Here is a 24,444-nt window from a genome sequence, read left to right as displayed (position 1 = left end):
TCGCCGGAGTTGGGGTGCGACTTATCATTGATGTTATTCGTTCGACAATATTGTTGTTGCCGGTGTTGGGGTGCGACGTATCGTCAATGCTGTTGTTCATTCGACGATATTGTTGTCGCCGGAGTTGGGTGCGACGTATCGTCGATGTTATTGTTGCAGTTTGATGTTGTTGAGGTTGTTGATGGCTGATTGTACAGAAACGACAAAGGGGGTATTTCCGTTATGATTTCGGTTATATTTTATGTTGTTAATATAACTGTTATGTATTACAATGATGATTGTTGTGTATGACCACCCTTTGGGGGCTGTTCTGTTGGACAGGTTACAAGATTATGCCGTGAGACAAGAAAGTGGTGAAGGACTAGATGTGTCTAGTCAAACAGTCTTTTTGTTTATAGGAGATAGAGACAGTATAGCTTATTTTCTTATTTGAATTGTATGTGTGTATTTGTTATATTGTTTCTGCTACACTGATGTAGATAGTGTGATGATTGCACTATTTTGTCGTATATGCATTATATTATTACGTCGTTGAAAAGAAAATTTTTATGCATATAACGTCACATGTTGTATGACTACGTGGCGAGGTCTGGGGCGCCACATTGGTGGTATCAGAGCATATGTTAGATTTCTGGGATGGTTAGAGTTGGGTTTGTGATGAGGGAGTTGGATGACGATATTATCTATGTGTGTCTGTGCATTTGACTTGTTATTGATGATTTCTTGATATGATTGATTGTTCTTTAGTTGTGTATGCTTTCGTACAAAAGTTGTGATGATGATTACTGTATTGTAATTGTTAAATGTTATGATTAACAATTTGATTTCCAGTGATGGCAGCTAGAGAACAGGTACATCCACACGAGGAAACGGAAGAGGTTGACAATGGGTTTGGGCAGATGAATCCATTGCCACCTCCTCCTATGGGATAGGCACCTGCAGATCAGCCTTTTTAGCCTGGTGAGTTGACTTGGGCACAGTTTAGTAGTTATCTTCCGCCGAGATTTTATAGCTCTGAGACTGTCGAACGAGCATAGGAGTGGATTGAGAGGATAGAGCAGATATTTGTGACTTCACCATGTGCTAGGTCTGCTTGGTTACGATTGGCTACATTTCAGATTTCGCGGAATGTATTATGGTGGTGGCAGACGACTGAGGTCAGATTGAGATCTCATGGCCGTACTATTGATTGGGATGTGTTTCGCTCTCGTTTTCTTGATAAGTATTTTTCTATAGCAGCCAGACAGAAGAAAGAGAGAGACTTCGAGGATTTGAGACATGGCACTATGTCTGTCGCTGAGTATGAGTCTCAGTATTCTGCATTGCTGAAATATGTGCCACATATTGCTACAAATGTTCATGCTAAGATGAGGCACTTCTTGAAAGGGTTAAAGTTAGAGTTATTTGATAATGGGCAATCAAATAACCCGGTATCATTTGAGGATGCAGTGACGAGGGCTGAGATGGCTGAGTTGGTTATGCAGGAGTATAGGGCTCAGGGACAATTATCAGAGCCGACTACGGAGTCATTACGACCACATGGACAATCTTTTAAATATAGAAGGGTTCATCTTCTTCATCCTCATCAGGGAAGCGCCGATTTGATTCGCGACGTGTTGAGATTCGTAGGGGCAGTTCTCAGTCTGTTTAGAGGCATAGAGGAGAGTCCAGAGCAGTGAGATGTTTTTGTTGTGGGGGACCTCATCTGATCAGACAGTGCACACAGACCGAGATCACCTGTTTTGAGTGTGAGCCATATAGTGAGACAGTGTCCTGGTCGTGACGGACAGCGAGAGCCCACGAGTGATAGAGGTAGATCCTCAGAGAGAGGAGGACGACAGCCTTAGCAGTTACACCACGACCTTCTGGAGGACAGCCATGTATGCAGGGAGCCGGTCCGCCTCAGGCACATGTGTATGCTTTGACACGAGAGCAGGCAGAGGAGGCACGAGAGGAGATGATAGCGGGTAAGTTTTATTTGTGTTCTTATCCTGCTTATATCCTTGTTGATACAGGTGCCTCGCATACATTTATATCGAAGAGGTTTGTGGTTGTGCATCATATGTGCCCGTCTCCATTGTCTATGCCTCTTTCTATTTCGACAACCTCTTAAGTTGATATATCAGTTGTATCTATGATATTAGATGGTATTAATTCTTATGAGGGCTATGAGCTGAGATATTATATGATTATTCTAGATATGACTGATTTTGATTGTTTTGTGGGAATTAATGTGTTGAGGAGATATTGTGCGACTGTTGATTGTTATCAGCTGGTAGTATAATTTTACACCGATGAGAAAGAGCGTTAGACATTTTATGGCCATGAGGGTTATCTTATTTATGCTGTAGATGTGACAGAGAAGAAGAAGGATGTGGGAATAGAGGAGATACACGTAGTTGATGAGTTTGCTGATGTATTTCCTGATCAGATTCCAGGCTTCCCACCAGTCCATGAGGTGGATTTTGGGATTGAATTGATGCCAGGTACTTCCCCTATTTCTCGTACTCCTTACAGAATGGCACCAGCAGAGTTGAGAGAGTTGAAAGCCCAGTTGCAGGACTTGCTGGACAAGGGATACATTCGCCCTAGTGTATCGCCTTGGGGTGCACCAGTCTTATTTGTGAGAAAGAAAAATGGAATGATGTGACTTTGTATTGACTATCGACAACTGAATAAGATAACGATTAAGAATAAATATCTCCTCCCTCGTATTGATGACTTGTTTGATCAGTTGCAGGGAACCTCAGTATATTCGAAGATTGATTTGAGGTCAGGATATCATCAGATATGAGTTAAAGAGGAGGATATTCAGAAGACAACATTCAGGACCAGATATGGACATTATGAGTTTTTGATTATGCCGTTTGGGTTGACGAATGCTCCAGCTGTGTTTATGAGTTTGATGAATAGGGTATTTCAGCCTTATCTCGATCGGTTTGTTATTGTGTTTATTGATGATATATTGATATATTTCAGGAGTGAGGCTGAGCATGCAGGGCATTTACGTTCAGTATTACAGGTATTGAAAAATAGACAGTTGTATGCCAAACTCAGTAAGGGTGAGTTTTGGTTGGATCGAGTAGTCTTCTTGGGTCATGTTATATCGAGAGATGGGATGTCTATTGATCCAACGAAATTCGAAGTCGTGTTACAGTGGTTTGCACCTACATCTGTACCAGAGATCCGTAGTTTCTTGGCTTTAGCAGGTTATGATCGTCGATTTATCGAGGGATTTTCAAAAATTGCTAGACCTTTGACACAGTTGACTCAGAAAGATGTGCGATTTCAGTGGTCTGAAGCATGTGAAAGAAGTTTCTAGGAGTTGAAGCACGGACTGACGACTGCACCGGTGTTGTCAATCCATACAGAAAATGAGAGGTTTGTTGTTTATACTGATGCATCACTACATGATTTGGGATGTGTTTTGATGCAGGATCGACATGTTGTGGCATATGACTCGAAACAGCTGGAACCACACGAAACAAGGTACCATGTGCATGATTTGGAGTTGGCGGCCATTATCTTTGCCTTGAAGATATGGCGACATTATTTATATGGTATCTCGTTTACAATTTATACGGATCATAAGAGTTTGAAATTTTTGGTTACTCAGACAGAGTTGAATATGAAACAGAGACGATAGCTAGATTTATTGAAGTATTATGGCTGTGAAATTGAATATCATCCTGGTCGAGCCAATCTTACAGTTGATGCATTGAGTCGTAAAGTTAGCTGTACTGCAGAAGATGTGGGTCGTTTATCAGCTATGATGATGTCTTGTTGTTCCTTGGGATATGATTTTGATATCTCGACGACTCCTATCCAGGTATCTACCTTATTAGCTGAACCTGATATATATGATTGTATTCGTGAGGTATAAATGACAGATGAGAGAGTTCAGCGATGCAAGGAGTTAGTTTCTCGGAAACAAGATACTTGTTTTAGAATGGCTGATGGTGGCAGTTTGAGGATGAATGATAGATTATTAGTTCCTGATATATCTGAGTTGCGCCAGGCCCTTTTGCGGCTTGCACATTGTGGTCGATATTCTATCCACCTTGGTGGCAAAAAGATGTATAAGGATCTACGGTCTCAGTTTTGGTGGAAGGGAATGAAACGTGATGTGATTGATTTGTACGTCGATGTCTTAATTGTCAACAGATCAAAGATGAGAGGAGAAGGTTAGGAGGTGAATTGAGGAGTTTAGAAGTACTGACTTGGAAATGGGAGCACATATCGATGGATTTTGTGACTCATTTACCAAGAAGCACTGGAACTATTGATGCTATTTGGGTGATTGTTGATCGATTGACCAAAGTTGCACATTTTATACCCTCTAGCATGAGTGGTACGTACTTGACAATGTCACAATTGAATATACGGAAGATTGTACGGTTGCATGGGATTCCAGTGTCTATTATTTCTGATAGAGATCATCGGTTTACTTCTCATTTTTGGGAAGGATTGCAGACTGCGATGGAGACAGAGTTGAGATTGAGTACGGCTTATCATCCCCAGACAGATGGTTAGACTGAGCGTACTATTCAGACGCTGGAGGATATGTTGCGTGCTTATGTTATGGATTTCAAATCTGTTTGGCAGTCATCTATTCAATTAGTGGAGTTTGCATATAACAATAGTTATCAGAGTAGTATTCAGATGGCTCCATTTGATGCATTGTATGGGAGACGTTGTAGATCTCTCTTATACTGAATGATGTTGATCGAGCTGCAGTTATCGGTCCTGATGATTCATGAGATGGAACAGAAAGTAAAGTTGATACAGCAACGATTGAAAGCAGCGCAAGATAGAGAGGCCGTCTATTCAAATAAAAGACGAAGACCCTTAGAGTTTCAGCATGGCGATCAAGTATTTTGAAAGTTTCTCATTTTCATGGCACAGTGCGATTTGGTATGAAAAGAAAGTTGGCACCGAGGTATTTTGGTCCGTATGAAATATTGCAGCAGATAGGCACTTTGGATTATCGATTAGCTCTACCTCCATCTTTATCTTGTATTCATGATGTGTTTTATGTGTCTATGTTGCGGAAGTATGGGCCAGACCCTTCACATGTGTTGGATATTTCTGAGGTTCAGTTAGATCCTGACGTGTCTTATGTTGAGAGAGCTGTTTGTATTTTGGATCGATCTGAATGGAAGCTTCGTAGTAAGCTTATACCGATGGTGAAGGTTCAATGGGAGCATAGAGGTGTCGAAAAGGCCACTTGGGAGACAGAGCGGCATAAAAGGAAGCTCTACCCCTACTTATTCTGATGGTATGACGTATCTTTATTTATGCATATTATTACTGTTGTTGATTAATTTCGGGGTCGAAATTCATTTAAGGGGGTATAAATATAATGTCTGAAGTAAATATCACGAGTTGTTGATTTAGTAATATGAGATTACTAAATAATTAATGATTTTTAAAGAATTAAATATGACATATTTTGGACATATGAAGCCTAAATGAGTTGAAATTTGGCTATAACGTAGAAAACTCAAAGATACGGAAGTTTCATGTTTTTAGTTTTTGAAATTTGATCGTTTGACTGGTCAAAAAGAATATACCGGTGTTAAAAATGTTAAATATTATATATTATATTATTTTATTTATATAAATATTTCTTATGAAAATTATACTTATGAAAAATTAATAAGTACTTGTATTCAAGAGGGTTTAGCTCACTGTAATGAATTAAAACTGAATAATCAAATTAAAAGACATAATTTACTTAAGAAAAACAATTAGAATTTTGTGATCAATTTGGTATGGATCTACCTAATAAATGTAAGAAGAAAATAATAGATAAAGACGAAAAAATTTATAAAAAGAAAAGACATTTGTCTGATAGACAAAAGGAGAAAAAGAAGAAAATAAAAGAAAGCCGAGAATTACGGAAATCAGAAAAATATAAAAAATAAAAATAAATTAATACTTTGTAGAAAATGTAAAAAGCCAGGTCATTATGCTAATCAATGTTGGGCTAAAAACAAAATTAATAATTTAAATATAGATGAAAATCTAAAAGAAACATTATTTAAAATAATAATTTATTCTAATCAAAATACTGATAGTGAAACTGAGAATTCTTCAGAATCATATAATTCAGAAGAAATTATAGATAATGAATCTGATACTTCAGATTTAGAAGAATGTAATAACTGTATACAAGGAAAATCTTGTATTAATCCTATAGAAGAAAATAATAATAAAAATGATGACTTTTATAATCTCATGTCTCAATTCCAAGATTTAAATATAAATGTTTTAACAAAGAATAATATTTTAGAATTCCTTAAAATGATTAAGGATCCAATATTGAAATCTACAATTATTGATCAAATGGAAAATACTGCTTCTACAAGCAATAATAATATTATTGTTAAACAAGAACAAGCATATTCTATGAAAGACGTTAAAAATCTTTTACAGAATAAGTATAAACAACAAAATCCAGTTACTATACAGGATTTAGTTAAAGAAATAGATAATATTAAAGAACAAATAAAATTTTTACAACATAATAATAATAGTTTAAATGATCGTATTTCAGTTATTGAAAATAACAAAGACAATTTATCCAATGATATGGAAAGTGTTGAAAATATTCAGGATATTTCCTTTCCTAATCCCAATCAAAAACATTTATCTGTTTTAAGCATGATAATATCTCAAAATGGTATACTAATATTACTTTATTAATTGAAAATTCTTATAAGAAAAATTTCATTGCTATGATTGATAGTGGTGCAGATTTAAATGTTATACAGGAAGGATTAATTCCTACGAAATATTTTCATAAAACTACTCATTCTCTCTCTCATGCAGGAGGAGAACTATTAGAAATAAATTATAAATTATCAAAAGCTTATATTTGTAAAGATAAAAACTGTATTCAAACCAGTTTTTTACTAACTAAAGATATTTCTAGCCAACTTATAATTAGTCTACCTTTCATTTATCAAATTTATCCTTTAACCTATGTTGATGAAACATGAATTAAAGGAACATTTCAAGGTAATCTTATTTCCTTTCAGTTTATAACTAAACATGTTCATAGAATTTTAAATGAATTACAAGAACAGATTGAAAAAAAAAACCTTTCAAATAAATTCTTTAAAAGAAGAAATAAAATTTTTAACTATTGATAATAAACTACAAAATCCTAAATTACAGGAAAAAATTAAAATTATTTATAATAAATTTTCATTAGAAATATTTAACGAACTCCCAAATGTTTTTTGGAATAGAAATAAGCATATTGTATCTCTTCCATATGAAGAGAATTTTGATGAGAAGAATATTCCTACCAAGGCTCGTCCTTGTCAAATGAATTCTGAATATTTATAATTATGTAAGAATGAAATTCATTCTTTGTTAGAAAAAGGTTTAATAAAACTTTCTCAATCTCCTTGGTCATGTACTGCTTTTTATATTAATAAACATTCTGAGCAGGAAAGAGGAGTTCCTAGATTAGTCATAAACTATAAACTCCTTAATAAGGTTTTGAAATGGATTAGGCATCTTGTTCCTAATAAAAAAATATTTATTAGACAGACTTGTGCATGCAATTATATTCTCAAAATTTGATTTAAAATCGGGATTTTTGCAGATTCAAATAAAAGAATCTGATAGTTATAAAACTGCTTTTAATATTCAAATAGGACATTATGAATGGAGAGTAATGTCATTTGGCCTTAAAAATGCCCCTTCAGAATTCAAACAATTAATGAATGATATTTTTTATTCTTATAGCAATTTTATAATTGTTTATATAGATGATATTCTAGTATTCTCAAATGATATTGAAACACATTTTAAACATTTAGATATGTTTAAAAATATTGTTATTCAAAATAGTCTTGTTATATCAAAATCTAAAATGATTTTGTTTCAAATTAATATTCGATTTTTAGGTCATATGATTGAAAAAGGGAAAATAATCCCTATTCAAAGAAGTACTGAGTTTGGTTCAAAATTTCCTGATATTATGACTGATAAAACTCAGTTACAAAGATTTTTAGAAAGTTTAAATTATATATATCCTTATATAAAAAATTTAACCAATGATTCTGCTATCTTATATGATAGATTAAAGAAAAATCATTTATCTTAGTCTGAAAAACAAATTAAGGCAGTTAAAAATATTAAAGAAAAGGTTAAAAATATTTCTTGTCTTATGCTGGCAAATCCCCAATGGGATAAAATTGTTGAAACTGATGCTTCGTATATAGGTTTTGGAGGAATCTTAAAACAGATAGATCCTCGATCAAAACAAGAATATCTTATTAGATTTTATTTTGGGAAATGGAATACTGCCGAGAAAAATTGTTCCACAGTAGCAAAAGAAATTTTGGTTATTGTGAGATGCATTATAAAATTTCAAGATGATTTATATAATAAAAAATTTATTATAAAAACTGATTGTAAATCTGCAAAATTTATGTTTAATAAAGATTTTAAACATGATGTCTCTAAGCAAATGTTTGCAAGATGGCAAGCTCATTTAACTCCTTTTGATTTTGAAATAATTTATAAAAAAAGGTGAAAATAATAACTTACCTGATTTCTTAACTCGAGAATATTTATTTTAATGTTTTCATTTACAAATATGTACTCTCAAGGCAGAGGAGAGTACTCTTATAGAGGACGAGGTGGAAGGGGAAAACCCCCTAATATTATAGCACAACATGGTAAACAGAAGCTAATATCCCCGAACTTATCTAGTTCATCAGCCAGTAATACTGAGCAGAATAAGTTATATAATGAATTTCAAGAATTCTTGAAATAAAAGCAGAGAAATAATACAAATTCTCAAGTTTCAGCATCATATGCTAATATCATGAAAGATGATGATAATGATTTTGCTCTATATACAGAGACAAAATATCGAGAATTAATTCTTCTTATAGAAGCAAAAGATACCCGGTGGGAAAAAACTCCATGGACTATCATGAAAAGATACTAACCAATACATCATTTGTATATGATTCTTACAAACAGAGAGGATTTTATGAAAATCTTCTTTTATCCACAAAAAGTGTTGATATAACTCACTTTTTCAGTAATACTCAGCAGAAAGACAGTTATAACTTCTCTAAGTTCATTGTCAAAAAGATTATATCTATTGAAGAATGGGGTATATCTCCATTGGTTGAAAAAGAATTTTATTCTGAAAGTCAGAAAATGAGTTTTAAATTCAATTTTTTGGATTATAGTGAAAGTTTTAATAAAACTCTGTTTTATGAAACTGAAAAGAGGAAACATATGTGGTTTCTAAAGATTTGTGAAAATATTTTTTCATCATCATGTTCCAAATTGGTTTTTAATTTGGTGGAAGAGTTTCGGTCCATCTGCAAAGATTTTGCCAGAGGTTTTTATAAAACCCATGAATACTTGGTTAAATGTTTCCCCAAGTATTAAAAAATCATTTTTTGAACATTGGATCGATGGTAAGACTTTGTCTATTCTTCATGAAATTTAGAATACCATGGATCTGGAAAAGGCAACCAGAATTTGGGTATACTGATGAAGGTATCCCTTGCATATGGCAAGTCAGTTCTACTAAATTTTGGGACAACTATTGCGAGATGATCGAGAAACTGGAAAACATTATGGTTATGACACTCTTAATCAAATGGAAGAGAAAACTTCATTATATCAGAAAGAAATTTATAATCAACAAGAAAATGAAAAAGCCTCTATGAGTCCATTTAAGATTCTCACTCAGAAATATTCTGAGATCTATTCAAAAGAAAAAATGATTGAGGTTTATATTGAAGAAATGAAAAAGGATCTTTTTCATAATATTGGATGTTCTGATTCAAAATCATATAAATCTGTGATGTCTGAATCCAGCGAGAATCAATTTATTCATTTAATGCAGATACAAGATGCACAAAATCTAGAGGATGATATCTCTCAGTTCTCTCAGATCAATGATATTTTCGAGAATCTAAAGAATTCAATAAAAGACAATATTAAAGATGATTAAATTATTCATCTTTAATTTATGAAAGTTGGTAGTGGAATCTAACTATTCAGAGTTGGTGGGATATCACATCATGGCATCTCATGAAAAAATTGGGTGGCATATAACTATAGATATTTTGAATTTTGTAACTATGTTACTATTTGTTTTAATAAAGTATTGTACTGTTTATATTTTTAGATGGAATCTGGGGTTTTATGTTCGGCTCTTCTATATATTTATAGGATCATTTTGTGTTCTTAAGAGGACACGGTTGAGTTTGATCTTCTATATATTTATCGAATCTTTTAAACACTCTTCAACTGTATAGTCTCATGCCTGAACAGTTTTTGGAATCCTTTCCTTCCGGTGTAAGATCGGTTTATTCATAATCTCTTCGCCTATAAACTTGTCAGGAGCTGCTCATTGTCTGAGCAACCTCATGGCACCGGCAATCACCTCCCGCCCTCTTCGGCCCCGGGCCTCACACTTATAAACGGGCTCGGGTCAAACCCGGGTCAAGTTGACTTTTTGTCTCGTGGTAGCAATTATTATGTTTTAATATTTAAGTCTTACAATATATATTATATAAGTGTTTGTAATTATTTTCCTAATACAATTACTAATGAAATGAATTAGTAAAACTAATAGACACCTTAAAAATAAGGGTATTACGGATAGATCAATAAAATTATACTATATCATCACTAATTTAATAAGATGCGTTCTCACGTGAAGTCCTTGTATCCGAGTTAAGGAATTTGCAATTTTTCTTTTGTGCATCGATTAGTGAATCGAACAACGTATATCTGAACCCGTATCACGATTTGTTTGTGGATATTCAAAGATTACAACTCTTACGTCTCACCTTCTTCTATCTACGAAGGATTCACTAGAAGACTTTGATTAGTACAACTCTTTGTACAAACTCACTTCAACTTAGGACTTATTCACTGCCAAATTGAAAATATCAGCACATTCACGATTGTAGATCACAACCTCACAAATCACATAATGTTTAATATCTCTTATGGCAAGACTACAAACACAATCGTTAATGTATTTCTGTGAACAGTCACTCATCTAAACTTTGAAGTTCGAGTCTCATGTATTTGTGTAAGTGATTGTGTGTAAGGCTTTTTACAGTGTATGTATATCAAATGTATCCACACACTTGGGCTTGCTCTCATTCTATATAATTTCTTCATGTATACTGTCATACTTTTCATCCACTTCCAAATCTTGTATTTGATTTTTTAAAATGTTGTATTTATTGTCTCTGAGAATGATATAGATGTTAGATATAAGAATATGACCGTTTAGAAAGATTGTGTAGAAATTCTGACATAGCAAAAGTCAAACTTGTATATCTGGCCATTTTCTGAAATTGAGTTGATCTGGCCAACTAAGATGATCTGATATAGCTGAGTTGACCTGTCTGACTGAGCTTATATGATTAGCTTGAGCGGTTAGTTTGATATGAGTTGTTCAAAATCAGATGTTATCTTCCTTTGATTATAACTCTTGATTCATCAATTTCTGGGCAAAATGATTAGATGAAAGTTGTTATTATTTCTTAGCTTTCTATGGAATAAAAAATCGATCAATTCTAAGTTTGTATAAGAGATATGCTTGACATGCCAGAGTGCCTGCAATCTGAAACTCGTTCTTCATTTTGTACCGAACCACTTTCGTCATGATTTCTCAGCTTCTTCTATCTGATTCAAACATTGACTTGTGAAGATGATTGATATATCATTCTCTTATCATCATAACACATATTGAATCTTCCATTTGAATAATCGAGAAATATGACCAAAATGCCAGAACTGATCAGACTGAGCCGATTGTTGTTTTCGTTTCTGCTCGATCTTGCAACTAATATTTCTCCTAAGTAACGTTAAAACCAACTGAGTCGTTGTGAAATATGACTTGTATCAAATTGAGTTTTCTAATCAGTAGCTTTGACGGTTGACAATTTTCATCACCGAGCTATGAGATATCAGCAAAACAATTCAGCTCACCATAAACTAAGTTGTGCTGAAATTACATTTCAACAATCTTTCACTTCTAATTTGACATTTATCAACTGTACAGTTAATGAAATATGTTAGCAATACAATAATAAGTTTATTATCATCAAAATAAGATGGTTAGCATTCTGTAGACCTACAAAGTTATGCTTTTTTCACGTACAAAGTGATGATAAAAAAAATTAAGAAGTTTTTTATCCTATCAATAGAAATTAGTTCAGAAAAATTGAAAAAAAAAAACAATGAAATGTGAAAATACTAAAAATACTAATACATAAATTGAAATCTGCATATAAAATATAATATTCTGGTAAAATAATAATAAAAAAATTGATATTCATTTCCATACCAAAAGGAATCAATTTTTTAATACAATAATAAAATAAGAATATTGATCGTCCTAATAATTATTCGATTTGATAGAGTCGGTCAAAAGTTCGATTTTCTTTTCCAATACATTTTCAGATGATCTTGTCATACAAAAATTACCCAATATATTTAACCCAATTTAATACACATTAAATAGGAGTGAATGTGGTTCTTACGTAATAATAAAAAAAAAGAGTATATTGATCGATTGATTATAACATTACTAAATTCGATGAAGTAAGAAGGCAGTAACTATATCTCCCAAATAAATTTCTTAAAATCTATTATTATTTATTTGAATTTATTATTTTTAATTATGATAAAATGTAAAACTTATTTATACAATATTTGAAGTTAAATGTATGATAATAATGTTGACATAAATAATATAATATGATTAAAAAAAAGTTAATATAGTATTTGATTGATAAATAACCGTTTGTTTGATTTGAATTATTAAATTTGAGTGTTTTAATAATTTTAAAAAATATTAATAATATTATTTATTAAGAATAATATTATAAAATTTAAATTAAATAATTTTATTACTAAAAGATAAATAATAAATAAATAAATAAATATTTGATAAATAAACATAAGATATAATAAATAAAAGGGGAACTTTCAACAACTCCTCATTTTTATTCTTAACTTTCTCTTTACTCCACATCCCTTTATTTCTTTGTTTTAACTCTCCAATTTTCTAAAATTTTCAAAAACATCATTAGTATATGTCATTGTTATACATATCGAGCATGTTCTTAAATACATATAGCTCCAAGACATACAGCTTCGTAAGATTTCCAGCCTATATATCATGATCAAATGATCGATTTTTTTATATGGCTCATCACTCTTCCGTATAACAAATTGAACAGTTTACCTTTTTGACTAGAGTGCAATCAGATTATATCCACCGAGTTTTACAGATTGCTCCTCATAGCCCAACCACACAGTCGCAACCGATGGTTTCTGATGCATATTTCTTCAACAGTACTTAGCACAACCCTATTTTGTTTCCTAACTCAGGGTGTATAGTAAAGTAGTTCAATTTGAAACTAATACATTAGAGGGGCTAAAGTCTTGGTCTTTTTATTCAAACATAACAAATTATTATTACATAGTAACCTCCTGTAGAGGAGGAGGAACTTGTTTAAGTAGCTGAAATTAAAACACACATAAACTAGATAGAAAATATTACAATTTTTTCAAAGAAAATAAAGAGGTTGAATGATGCATTCATCTTCCTTGTGTCTTGTTATTTATAGAAGCCCCCTTCCGAATTCGATTTTCGGAATTCAAACAATTGCTATAACTTTTCTTTATTGACATCCAGCTGTGTTTGGCACTATCTCTTAAGTGGGTTGAGTGGGTGGTTGTATGGTCCCTCCACCTTTTCTCGAGTTGTCATTTTCTAGATTATTAATCTAAAAATAACTTCTTCTTCCAATTTTATATCCTGACATAACCAGTAGATATGTGTTTGGATCATATCAATTCAAATCTCATTTTCTACTTCTTTTAACAGTTTTATAGATCTTTGAAGATTACCAGCTGATTTATTATTACCTTAATACGTCTTTTGGAAACCTTGAGATATGTATAATACATTTTGTTGTGTTCCAAATTTCGTTTTAATGCTTGTGTGATTTTATGGTTCCCATTTACTCTATATTTATATGTGTAATTTTGGTCCAAGTCTTTATGTTAGTGGGCAAATTGCAAGCCTACTTGATTTTGTCGGGGAATCTTTTTTCTTTTATTATCCCCAAGGAAAAGTGATTGTGGTCACATGTCCAATTATTTTTGTCTGGAAATCTGAAATTTTTGGTGTCCTTCTCCACTTGGTCTTGTTTCTGCAAGATGATTCCTGTCTGATCTAGGTCTGAAGCCCTTGCCAAATTTTGGCTCTTTTTGATTTGGGAATTTTGGGCAGATCTGTTCTGACAATCTTCTCAGATGAGTCATGTTGCAGAATTTCTGACGAGTTTTTTTTACTCCCTGATAGCTTGCTATTCCTATAATGCCCGAGATTTTATCATTGTAATTAGACATGCATTAATTGACAGAATTGAAGTTGTAGGAGCTCGAGTGAAGAAGCCGGGCGTCGGTGCATCATAAGCCAAGATGTTGGACAGAACATCTGGCGCCCGAGCTGTACACTACAATCGCCCGAGCGCCAATGCACCATAAGTCTACCCTTCGGACATAACGTCTGGTGCCTGAGCGGTAGTTTTTGACCGCCCGAGCGCCAGGGGATGATAATTTGAGGGCTTGGACAGAAAGTCTGGCGTCCGAGCGTTAGTTTTTGACCGCCCAAGCGCCAGTGTTTAACAAGCAGAGTAACCGGACAGAGTGTTCGGCGCCCGATCGATAAATTGTAACCGCCCGAGCGCCGCTTGGAAATGTGGGAAAAGTAGCCACGTATCTTATTCATGCAACTTGATATATATATAGCCATTTCTTCAGAATTAGGCAGAAAGGAAATCGAGGAGAGCTCAGGAAATATAAGAAAAATCCTTATGCCTTTTCATCTTTTAGCTTTTGATTTACGCAAGATCCGTCCGTCCGATTTTCAATCCGACTGTGGTATTGTGTTCCTATCGACGAGAGTTTCAATTGGACGTAAGTTTTATTACGTTTTGTTATTATTTGTAATTATGATACTGCCAGAATCAGATATGATTGATATATGGTGTTCTGGATATATTAGACATCGTATAATTGAAGTCAGATCGAAGAACAGACTGTTTATACAATTGTTATGATTTTGAGAATGGATATTATCGAGATTGTACAGATTTGAGATTATGATTTATTATTGTTAAGATTATGAGTTGTATTGGTATCGATTATGAGTTGTGGTATTATATCTCTGATGTTGAGATTGACGGGATATCGAGATTGTGTTGTTATGCCGTCGAAACATCAGTAGATTGATATTGATCAGATTCAGTATTGATTGAGATTGTACCGTTATGTCATTGACATTTATCAGATTATGTCTTGATTTGAGTGTTGATCAGAACAGATCTTGAATTGAGTTGTATATTGATACTGTATTTCTCGATATGTCATTTCAGATTCGAGTGCATTGATAGCTTAGAATTCGAGACTTCGACTGTATCAGATCGACATAACGAAAGGTATAAATCAATGTGAATTCGGGATTGCACAACTCGAGTTTGATTTAACTTGAGTTTCCCAAAATCACATACTTTATTTTATTTCATTCATATTTGCAATTAATGAGATTGTTATGCTTAGGCTATGGATTTATGGTCTAGCATGTGTGGTGACGAGTCTGGGGCAGGATATGCCTAGTCAGTGGCAGGACATGCCAGGGCGGATATGCCTAGTCATTGGCGGAAATGCCAAGACACCAGACGTTTGGTCGTATCGATGTTGCTTAGGAGAAGAGCGACTCCTATCGCCGAGATTCGATATAGATAGGGCCAAAGTCTGTGAATGAGAACTTACCACCACCGCGATCGGAAGAGTAGGTGGGTGTTACGTTCTTATTCAGATCGGGATCCCTAGATTAGGAAAGAGTCGAGTCAGAGTCTAAGAGTCACAGAGTGTGATTTACCGTTTGATATTGACTAATGTTGCTGATTGTGATACATGTTATGGATATATGTTTCATGCTTTTATATCTGTTTATATGAAATGTATGTATACTTGGTTTATACTGGGAATACAATTCTCACCGGAGTTATCCGGCTGTTGTTATGTTTGTATGTGTGCATGACAACAGATGGGACATGATCAGAGTGGAGAAAAGGATGAGAGATTACGATTAGCATGGAGATCCGGGCCCAGAAGTAGATCTGTTTCATCACCTGATATGTAGTGAATGGACAGTAGTGATTATGAATCACTTTTGTACAAGACTTGTACCTTAGATCTGGATATTGATCTTGTATATGAAATAAGATTTATTTCATTTGTTGCGCACTCATGTAATTTTTAAAAAAAATTTATGTCTCACATTACTTAATTGTTACATTTGATATTAATAATGATTAAGAAATGAATTAGCGTCCGAGTCCCCACAATTCCACAAAAGATTTATTTTCTTTTCAAATAGATCTTCTGCAAAACTTGTAGTTTTTCCTGTCATAGTATTTAACATGAATGATCCTTTTACCAAATTATGATAAAATTTAAACGAAAAAATTTACTTTGTCCATCTCAGTTTAGACAGACCCATAAACCCCACGCTCTTCTAGTGGAAATTTCATCTTCAGTTATTGAAGAAACAAGGGGTGTTTCTTCTGTCGGAGGATAATTGATGAATTTTTGAACATTTACCTCTGGCCTCCTTAACTTGATGAAATGAAAGGCTTCGTGAGAGCCTTTTTCCCGCTGGTTCCGATGCTGTACTAAATAAGTATAGTTCCAGAATGTCTAATCTGGACAAGTAATCGTTATTTGCCCATGTCTCATTAACCGCTTCCTGAATCCATTTAAGTAGTGCTGAAATTTCGGGGAGCGAGCCCTGAATTCATACCAGGCTTTTACTTCCTTTGGATATGAATTTGGTTTCATTCATACCCTAGGATATTTTGTGAGGCCCGCTTATTCTGATGAAAATTAATTATCAAACAATAATTATTTGATTTAAAGCTGCAGCGGAAAAATGAAAATACTTTAAAATAGCCTCAAGGCCTAGAAAAATTTCGGCTTGATCTCTCCGTAAGCACGACATCTCAAAAAACTCAAGCAGCAGTTTATATCAAAATATACTCCAACTAGAGTCATAAAAACAAAAACCGAAGTCAACAACCTATAGCCGCACTGTCCAGGAATAAACAGAAATTAAAACTTACCAAGTACTCACCAGATCATAAGAACCACATAGTCGACTCAGAACGTCACAAGAACAACCAAATATCACCACAGATACATGTGGCATCTCCCCGGGAAATAAACTACAACCTAGGACTAAAACAAACTCAAGACATACATATAGACTAACTGGGAGACTCCACTGAGCAGAACCATGCAATCCAACCGCAATCCCGTGCTCCACTGGCGGAACCTCAGCCTGATGCTGCAAAATGACTCGGGAGATCTACCATAGTGCCGAATAGCAACCACAACAGCCCCCCAAGAAAACAACTGAGGTTAGGATTCTGGTATGAAACAGTTCAACAATAAAAACAATAATCATAAATCATGTATAATCATATAACAAAATGTAATGTGCAATGCATGAAAGGCTGAACGAATAATCGAGATAACGGGAGCCAACAAACGGTACGATAACAACTAGAATAATGCTCGAGCAACAACACATGGGAGCTACATCGTCATGCAGCTAAACCGTCCAGCCAAGTATGCGAGGTATGCCAAGATGTGCTGAATAACACCCCTGACTTGGCCTCCATACAGCTGATACGTAATAACAGGATGGCACAACAAAACGAACAAGATGACACAATCTCAGCGTTCACCTCAAAAGGTTGTACTAACCACAGAATTGTTCAATCACATCTATGGTCTCATGTGTATAGACCTATCAGCCACACTATGATCACGAGATAAACAACAGTGCCAGAGAACAATGGATATCAACAACGGGCTAAAAAGAAAGAGAGGGCTCAACATGAATGTCATAACAGTATGCCCTATGCTAAATGACAATAATATCTCACAATAATAAATATATATTACAACGAAGTCATTTAACAACTTACAACAGTCAACAAATCATAAACACGATCAGTGCAACACAGAATGACAATTAAACAAAATTTATGTTTTACCGTCATAAGTTACCGAGCTGTAACATACCTATAACAACGTGACAATCCAATAACAACTTCACTTCAAGACTCTCGGCCTAAAAAAAACAACAATAAGCCGAGCATGAAAATTACATTCCTTACCAATGTCCGATTTGGCACAAAAGAGCATAAAATTCGTATCTCGCACAATATTAACTCAAATCAATATCCGCCAATTAGAAATGAAAGATAATCGAATATCTAAATTTTTCTAGAAGAAACCATCTTCGAATCTAAGTAGATTAATCCCAGAATTACCAAGAACACCATGTCACTCAAAAAAATTTCGGACAGAAATCTACTACTGAGCAGTTTTTGAAAAACCATCATAACTTGCACAATCTTACTGGAATTTAACGATTCTTATATCATTATGAAGACAACACATATCTTTACAACTGTCATTTGAATCATAAGTTCAAAATTCGACTGCATATATGCCATAATCCCGAAATACAGTAGGTATTATACACAACACAATTTCAGAATTCGATTTTGGCACATTTTGGTAGAAAAATCATAACAAATCCACTTCTAATCAAAAACCCATTACTGCAGTGGCTACAAACAGCTAACATCAAGAACTAAAAAGTTTGTTTATGTCATTTCTAAAAATTCAAATTACAAAAATCGCAGCAACACAAAAACCCTCACACAAAAACCGGAAGAATTCGCGTAGAAACAGGGCACTGGAACAGCAGCTTCGATCTACCTGTATCCTTGCTCAAAATTCATGATTTATGGCTTGAATTAAAGCTTAGGATTTTAGGAAGACAACCCTTCAGATCGATCAAGATTTCGACGCCGGACGGAAGAGACATCATGATTTTTCCGCAGCTGCTCCAAGGGTTGCGGTTATTTGGGGTTCTCTTCTTTCTTTTCTTTTTCCTTCTCTTCCTTCTTGGTAAGTTTTGTGTGTGTGTGTGTGTGTCTTGTGTATTTGGTTACTAAAATAGTAACTCAAGCCCATTTATCACGGTTTGTATTAATTTTTTCTCTCGTGTGTTATTTAAACTCTATATGTATTTTATATCGTTAAATTCTTTGATATTCTAAAATACATATTTTTAACACACTTCTTGAATTTATTTGGCATAAATAATTATTTTACTTTACAACTCAATAATTATTCTAATTATGCCAAATTATCGGATAATTAATTACAGGGCCTTACATATTTACTGAAACATCAACCCTGATTGTGGAGGGGTTAATGCCTACTCTAGTTTTTAATTTCTCCCACATTTGTTGATAGACGTGCAATGGAGAAATTGTAGCTTCATTAGTATCAACTTTAGATTTTCCCTTGTCTGTATTAGGTCTAAGGTTGATATTTCCCTCTTTGAGCCCCGAGTTGAAGGGTTGATTGAATACTCGATATATGAATCTGGACTTTCAATTTGTGTTTCAGCCGACTCATCTGGAGATGATCCCAGCTTAACAATTGTGCTAAGGGTATTTTAATCCTCTGCTCTAGGTACAGAGTCATGTACTCGAAAACTCTCCAGTTGGGAAACCAGTGGCTTCTCAATGCCTTGAAAGATAGGCCTTTGTATTACAGATCATAGCTGAGTATAAGCCTGTAAACATCCTGTAATTCGATCAGAGATAATTCTCTTATCGGCTTGTTGTAGCCTACCTTCAACTTCTGCTTTAAGGGCAAGCTTATTGAACACATTTTGAAGTATTTCAAGGTGTTACCTCAAATATCTCTGCATTTTTATGATGCCATTGATATCATCGTTGTCAATCTCTTATTAAAAAATCTGCAAGAAATATAAATTTGACATAACGCTTGTCATCTTAATAATCTGGCATTCTCGGGTTTAGATTATATTATATTCCTTAAGAAAGCTTTTACATGTGTATTATCAACATTTAAAGTAAATTTTTTTGCAAGTAAAAATAATGCCATTTTTCGAAAGCCTTTTTACTGCATAAAATTCTTTTTCGTTGATATGTCATCTTATGGCTTCTGCATCTGAGAAGAGTCCACTGCAATATCAGCATGGTTGTTCTTCTTCTGGTGTGAGCTTTGTTAAAACTGTCGTCCATCAATGATCATTGGCATCCGTATATAATATCAGATCATCTTCATCTTGAGGAATAGCCATTTTTGGAAGATTTTTACAAATATTCTTGAGTTGGCTAAGTCCTTGGGCATGTTCTTTCGTCCATATAAATTTCACATCTTTTTTCAATAATAGACTAAACACTTCCTGTGTTTTGCTAGGTTTTTAATAAACATCCCAACAAAATTAACTACTCCCAGAAAACTTTGAAGTTGTTCATTTTATTTTAACTCGTTTTGAAAATTTTGCACTATTTCTACTATATGATCCTGCAAATTATACCAGATTCATCGATTTCTATTCCAAGGAATTCAATCTTTCTTTTGGCAATGACTGCTTTATTTTCTGATAGAACCAGTCCTTCTTTTTTACAAACATCAGAGAAAATCTCTAAATGCTTAATATGATCTTCCATATTTTTAGATGCGATTAAAACATCATCAATATAGACAAACATAAATTTGAAATAATCTTTAAATAGATTATCTATTTTCCTTTGAAATATCTAAGGTGAATTTGCCAATCTCATTGGTAATACCTCCCAGATATAGTGTCCTTGTGGTGTGGAGAAAGCTGTGAATTTCTTGCTTTCTTCCTGCATTCGAATCTGATAAAACCCAGACTTACAATCAAATTTGGAGAATATATTCGCATTGTTATATGTTCTCTAATAGGTATAAAATACCCATCAAACTCCAGAATCTTATTAATTTCTTGGTAATTAATAACTAATCTGGGTTTGTTTCTTTTTATTTCACCATGATTTCTTACAAAAAGTCATGGGCTACTGTATGGTGAAATTATTGCTTTGATTAAACCAAGGTCCAGATGTTCCTTGATTATAATATGCATATCCCTTTGATATATTATATTAATTGAGATAGGCTTGCATCAGAAAAATTCATACTATTTTCCCTCCTTAATTTTAAGGTAAGCTTTGAGTTGAATTTTTTCCCACCATGCCAAGGGATCTTCATTGTAATTTTTTTTATCCTTTTTCTTGACATCTTCTAATGATATCCTTGATTCAAACCCTACCTCATTATGATGCAGATCTATCTTGAGGTATTCTATTTCTTCTGGTTGGAGATACTTATATCCTCTTAATTGGAGCATTGTTTCTCCAACCGTCTAGAATCCTTCATTTTTCGGTTCAGAAGTTTCCTTCATCATCATGCTTACTGTGAAACTGAACTGAAAATTTTCTGTAAAATGCCTCTCTTATTCTCTCGACTATGATTTTGTGATCACAAAATGTTGTGAACACTAATCGTCTAATTTCATTTTCTTGCGCATAGGACTTAAACATTTGTAGGAAATTATTTCCAAACAAAATTTCAGCTCATGTATCATGAAAGTAAATTGATAGTATTTTTACCTTATACCAAGATGTTTGTCCAGCACATCCAATTACGATTTCTGTCATTTTAATCCCTTTACGTAAGTTTAAAATCCTTTTAGATAAATCTCTCCCAGAAATTTTAGGTAGATCTTCTTCCAAATTTTTTGAAAAACTAATCTTTTTGTTGTGCAGATTTCAGTGCATGAATCAATATAAGCGACAAAATATTATGTCTTATATTGTTCTTATAACATTCCTGTTGGAACATTTCATGTTCGCAATCTTGCTTGATTTTGATGTTAACAAAACTTGTTATTTTGTTTCTAATAATTTTACCTAAGTGCGCAGAAACTGGAACTGATCAGGATTCTAACCAATCAGTTATCGAGCCAAAACTAAAGTTATCGAGACGCAAACTAAAGGCGCCAACTGATCGCCCAAACTGAAGCAGTTCAACTGAAATATCAAAAGACCAGTTCAATTGATTGTCCAGCTGATAGGTAGTTCATCAGAAGACCTTCAGAAGCCCGACCAGATGATGAAGAGCTCAACCAATAAAGATCCTAGCTGATCAGTTCAACTGAAGCAGCAAAATCAATTCAGCCAACGAGCCAACTGATTTCACCGAACCAGTTCAAGAGCAGTTCAACTGGCTAGTTTAGAACATCAGTTAAGAGTCAATCAGTTTGCAGAACACGACAAACTTATTCAATGGAATCCAATGTGCGCACTGAGGAAAAGGTTTTGTCCAATTAAAGGACAATAATAGACGTTGGAGCATTGCCTAAAGACAAAACGTTCCAGAATGGCTGTCGGAAAGTACAAGACAAATATCGAGGAACGAATTCAAAATGCGACAAATAAAATAATTGAGTCTCACTGTATGATCAAGCTTCGCGCCTATAAATAGAATATGAAGATCAGTGAAGACCAACGAATAAGAAGTGTGTGAAGATCAAAAGTGAAAAAAGACATGTCAACTGCTTAGTATAGAAGCAAAATTCTCAATGTGTGAGAATACCTTCGTGTTGTATTCATAGTTCAGTTATCACACACGCACATGCACAATTACTAAAATATATCGAGAGTTGAGCTTATTGATTAGCTGAGTGAGTCTTGTACAAAGACGTAAAACTTGTGTATGTAGTCTTTGACACATAGACGTTAAACAAGTGTTGGCTAGAAGGTGCTGTCTTTAGTCTAGACTAAGAGTTCAACTAGGAAGTAGGGTAAGTCATAAGCTGAGTGGATTTGTACAAATCTTTGTATAAATCAAAGTCTTCTAGTGGAATCTACCCGAGGTGTTAGAAGGGGTGACATAGGAGTAGTTGAAGTCTCCAAACATCCATAAACATATCTTGTATTATCAACTGTTAATTACTGTTTTTTAAAACTGATTTGATCAGTTCGGGCAGTTATTAGCTCAGTTCTCACCATAATTGAACTGATATATGCAAGAACTGATCCCCCTTATATCCATTAATCAGTTTAAACAAGTTAAAAGTTTTAAACTGATTAGCTTTCTTAATGAATGATTATTGAGAGTATTTTCCACTTGGTTTAAAACTAAACTCAATCTAATTCATCGGTGTTTACATTCTTAGAACACAAGCTATTGCAGCTCATTGAGAATATTGTGTTTGAAGAACCTTCAAAGGTGCCCAAACCGATCCATTAATTGGCATCAGAGCTAATTGTTCTAAGAAGGACATGTGAAAGCTAGTATTTTAAAATATGTCTCAAAATTTTATTTAAAATGGATTTCAAAATCCTCTTAAAAATTTTATATGAACTTACCGTGGGAAGAGAGAAGATTTTTGGATTTGCAACTAACATTGTAGCCACTTCTCTCGACTCCGGATTTTGTTGTTTTATAAATTTGCAGGGATTGGGTCCAAACTGACGGCAGAACGGCTAAACTGATCGGTGGACGAGATTTCTGTTGCCAGCCTACCAGTTCAAGCTGATCAACAGACAAAACCCAGCTAAGTTGAAATGTTGGATGATTAAAGTGGAGCTTAATCATCAGTACTATATCACCGCTTCATTGTCATATCAGATCAAAGTAGATAATCAATGCGATTCAACATCAGTTGAGTCTAATTTGAGTCAGCTCGACCAGTTAGCAAGCACAGAGATCAAGTCCAAGGCAAATTAGCTGCTCTTCTGGAAAAAAGAGACTCAAAATCGATGCAGCAATTCAAAGAATTCAAGACGACCAGTTATTGGTATATCTAGTTCCAGCATATATAAACTAACTAATATTTGATGTTGTTTAAAATTTGCTATTATAGTAGAACTTTCCTTTACAAAATTTGGTGCGCTTAAATGTATAAAATGGACGCGTATTTGATTAAATAAACATCATTTTATCCAGTTATTTTATATGTAACTGAACTGCTATTTTCATATGTGTTGCCTAAACTGCTTGAATGTTAAAAGATGCTAAAACTTCATTAAAACGTGTAAATGATTATATTTTTAAGGGGTATTTTTTAATTCAATTCTTGAGGGGGAGTTTTTTTTAAAATTATCCCTTGAGCCGAAAAATGTTTTAAACTCGTTGTTAACTAGTTTTTACATTCTGTAGGGATCGGGAAAGAGTTCGGGGGGGGGGGGGGTGCTGAATGAACTATTTCAAATTTTCTTTTTAAAATATATTTTCAATCGTTTTCAGGCGGTTCGAAAAATTCTTTCTCAAACGGTCGAAAGAGGTGAACTACTGAAGTGTGCGGAAAACAATTCAAATTTTTCGACAGATATTTCTAGAGGTATGATGAACTAAACAACAAGAATATGAATAACACATGACAGTTTGCACGAAGTAAGAGACACAGAATTTTTATGGATGTTCGGAGAT

General features: G+C 34.0%; 2 protein-coding genes across 2 annotated transcripts; both read left to right on the top strand.

The window, feature by feature from the left end:
• Positions 1-271: 271 nt before the first annotated feature.
• LOC140805384 (uncharacterized) lies at positions 272-3,646 on the top strand. Its single transcript, XM_073161656.1, has 8 exons — positions 272-410; positions 832-889; positions 1,088-1,675; positions 1,770-1,967; positions 2,016-2,113; positions 2,352-2,646; positions 2,980-3,280; positions 3,437-3,646. Exons 1-8 carry the CDS (start codon positions 272-274, stop codon positions 3,644-3,646), a joined length of 1,887 nt encoding a protein of 628 aa, XP_073017757.1.
• Positions 3,647-3,883: 237 nt separating this feature from the next.
• On the top strand, positions 3,884-5,276 carry LOC140805383 (uncharacterized). The gene is made up of 2 exons (XM_073161655.1): positions 3,884-4,184; positions 4,906-5,276. The coding sequence occupies exons 1-2, from the start codon at positions 3,884-3,886 to the stop codon at positions 5,274-5,276; spliced, it is 672 nt and encodes a 223-aa protein (XP_073017756.1).
• Positions 5,277-24,444: the final 19,168 nt, after the last annotated feature.

The sequence above is a fragment of the Primulina eburnea genome, chromosome 11 (assembly GCF_022965805.1).
Source record: "Primulina eburnea isolate SZY01 chromosome 11, ASM2296580v1, whole genome shotgun sequence".
NCBI lineage: Eukaryota > Viridiplantae > Streptophyta > Magnoliopsida > Lamiales > Gesneriaceae > Primulina > Primulina eburnea.
Note: the sequence above shows the minus strand (reverse complement) of the source record. Positions and strands in the feature narration are given on the sequence as shown.

Coding starts and splice junctions, on each gene's coding strand:
- LOC140805384 (XM_073161656.1), top strand. CDS start 272: ATGATGATTGTTGTGTATGACCACCCTTTGGGGGCTGTTCTGTTGGAC. Junction 890..1,087: donor ACGGAAGAGGTTGACAATGG/GTTTGGGCAGAT, acceptor ACCATGTGCTAG/GTCTGCTTGGTTACGATTGG. Junction 2,114..2,351: donor CTATTTCGACAACCTCTTAA/GTTGATATATCA, acceptor TTTATGCTGTAG/ATGTGACAGAGAAGAAGAAG.
- LOC140805383 (XM_073161655.1), top strand. CDS start 3,884: ATGACAGATGAGAGAGTTCAGCGATGCAAGGAGTTAGTTTCTCGGAAA. Junction 4,185..4,905: donor ATCAAAGATGAGAGGAGAAG/GTTAGGAGGTGA, acceptor TTCATGGCACAG/TGCGATTTGGTATGAAAAGA.